The 2464-nt window shown below is 65.1% G+C and overlaps 1 protein-coding gene across 1 annotated transcript in view; it reads right to left on the reverse strand.

Annotated features, from left to right (window-relative positions):
* Positions 1 to 2464, reverse strand: part of CCDC154 (coiled-coil domain containing 154) — a 9027-nt gene that overhangs the window by 304 nt on the left and 6259 nt on the right. Inside the window, exons 14-18 of the mRNA XM_027771004.1 lie at positions 1251 to 1370; positions 1006 to 1082; positions 701 to 818; positions 355 to 441; positions 1 to 135 (exon numbers count right to left, since the gene is read on the reverse strand). The exon at positions 1 to 135 is cut by the window's left edge and continues 1 nt beyond it. Coding sequence (XP_027626805.1) covers positions 1 to 135; positions 355 to 441; positions 701 to 818; positions 1006 to 1082; positions 1251 to 1370 — 537 coding nt within the window. The remainder of the gene's footprint in view (positions 136 to 354; positions 442 to 700; positions 819 to 1005; positions 1083 to 1250; positions 1371 to 2464) is intronic.

Below are 2464 nucleotides of genomic sequence, written 5' to 3' on the forward strand. Positions count from 1 at the left end.
GGCCACTGCTGCGCCGGAGCCGGCGTCCTTGATGAAGAGCCGCTGCCCCGCCATCAACACGGACACCCTGTGGCTGTCCTCCTCGCCCCATAAGCGCACCACGCTCTCTCTCAGGGCGGTGGTCTCCTCTGAGCGCTGTGGACACAAGGCACAGCTCACTGGGAGCCATGGGTGTGGACAGCCCTAGGGACGTGGGCCGGCTGCAGCCCGGGGCAGGCAGTAGACAAGGGTTTATCTCCCTGGGCTCAAGGGCCGAAGCCCTTATCTTCGGGGCAACGCCGTCGGCCGCCGAGTGCCTGCAGACGGGACGGCCTGTGTGGGGTCAGGCCCTCAGAGGCCGGCCAGGCCCCTCACCAGCTTGGTCTCTGAGCTGGACTTCAGATTCCAGATGGTCCTGCTGGCCTGGACGCTGCTCTCCAATCTCATGATTTGGTTCTGAAACTGAACTCAGCCTGTCGTGGGCACGGACTACGTGTCCAGCCAACCCTCTGCAGGTCCCAGACCTGGAAGCACCCCCACCCTGCCCCCACACGCGGTCCCAGACAGTCTCAGGCTGCCCTGCCATCGTGACAGAAGGCACTTTGAGAGGCCGGGAGCTACCAGCTGCCCAGGAGACTGCTGGCTCAGGCCCGTGCCCTCTGACTGGAAGCCCTGTACCCCCCTTACTAGCATGGGCGGCCCGTGGCTCTGGCTAGGGTACCGTGGCCAGTCGGCCCTGGAGCTCTGCGATCTTGCGCCCGGAGCTGTCCTCCTTGAGCTGCTGTACGGACGACAGCAGGGTGGCCAGCTCCTGCCGCACAGCCTGGACCTCGAACGCTCTGCGGGCAGGAGGCCGAGGCCACCATGACGCATGCTCAGGCCGGCCGGGAGGGAGGGGGCTCGAGGAACGGGGCAGGGCGGGCAGTGTCCCCCGCCATGGCACCTGGCCAGGGCACACAGTGGGGCTGGAGGGAGCCTCGGGCCGGGGCACAGCCAGCAAGCATGAGCAGAGCCTGCAGGTCCCACCTGGCCTGGCCTTCCGAGGAGACCTTCCGGTCCGAGTCACTCTTGTGCAGGACACACCTGTCTGAGATGGCTTCTATCTGAAACGAGGGGCGGGCGGTAGGTGGCCCAGGGAGCCACCCCAGGGCGGGATGGGGGGGTGGTCCAGGGCAGCCTCGGCCTCTGCCCACAGCCAAGGGATAGGGAGCAGGGAAGGGGCAGAGGGCAGGAAGGGCCCCCATTCCTCGAGGCCAAGCAGCCTCACCCACCTGCTGGGGGAAGCGGTCCACCATCTCCCGCAGCTCCTGCAGGCACACCGACACTCCCTCCCGCCACTTGGCTGGCTCCTCCAGAGCCCTCCTCTCTGCACCCTCCCGTTCGGCTTTCACCTGGGGTACAGGCGCCCCGTGAGGGCGGAGCCCAGAGAGGAGGTCGGGCAGCAGGATGGACAGGGCCCGCTGGGCAGAAGACCTCTGAGGGTGGGCGGCCCTTGTCCACCTCTGCCTCTGAGGACGTCGCTCACAGGCCTGCACGTGTTCAGGAGGCCTGGGCAGGCACACCTGGGATCAGTGTTCTGGACACGGACAGGGCCAAGGCAGCCCCAGAGCTCTTCCGGCAGGGCGATGTCCCAGGAAAGGCCTCACCTGACCCGTCCACGCCAGCCCCGGCTGCCCACCGATAGCCACTGGTGACAGAGCGGAGCCTACTGCCCGGCCACACCATGGGAGGGGGTGGAGGCTGGCTGTCCTGACCACAGGTGCCCAAAGGGGCATGGGGCAGGCCGCTGGGATTCAGCCCTGATGAAGGGTGGGTACTGCACTCGTGGTAGCATCATTCACGATTGCCAAACACAGGCCCCCACGCCTGCCACTGCGTGGCACGTGGACAGACCAGGAACTCCTCTATGAGTCACAGTCACTGACGGACCGACATGGCAGCGGCGGCATGGGGAGCCTCGAGATCAAGGCCTAGCAAGACGCTGGCCACAGCAGGCCGCTCCACATGAAGGGCCGCAGGGGGCGAGCCTGCAGGCGTGGCCGGGCACCACTGGCAAGGCTGGCCCAGAGCTGGAGGGAGAGGTGCTGGCTGTGGTGGCCACACAGCTCTGGAAATGCACTGAGCGCCCTGGACCAGCAGTTAGCGTAATGGCTATGTCTCTGGACTCCCACGTAGTCAACCGTGGTTCAAGTCCCAGACCCAGTAGCTTCAACTCAAGCCGGGCGTGTGTGCATGCGTGCCCAAGATCCCGAGAGGAGAATGGAGGAGAAGGGATTGCGGCGTGGCCACCCCCCTTGGGGGGTGATTTCTTGCTTTCTGTCTCTCTGTCTCTGTCTTTCTGGCGAGTTCATACGCCCTGTAGCAAAAACCTCTCCAAAAAAAAAAAAAGAAAAGAAAAAATAAACGGACTAAGAGCCCTTCAGAAGGGTGTGCACACAGCACATGCACTCACAAAACGCACGAGAAAGGGGGGGGGGGGGGGCCC

Source organism: Tupaia chinensis, unplaced genomic scaffold (assembly GCF_000334495.1).
Source record: "Tupaia chinensis unplaced genomic scaffold, TupChi_1.0 Scaffold000178_1, whole genome shotgun sequence".
NCBI classification, from domain to species: Eukaryota; Metazoa; Chordata; class Mammalia; order Scandentia; family Tupaiidae; genus Tupaia; species Tupaia belangeri.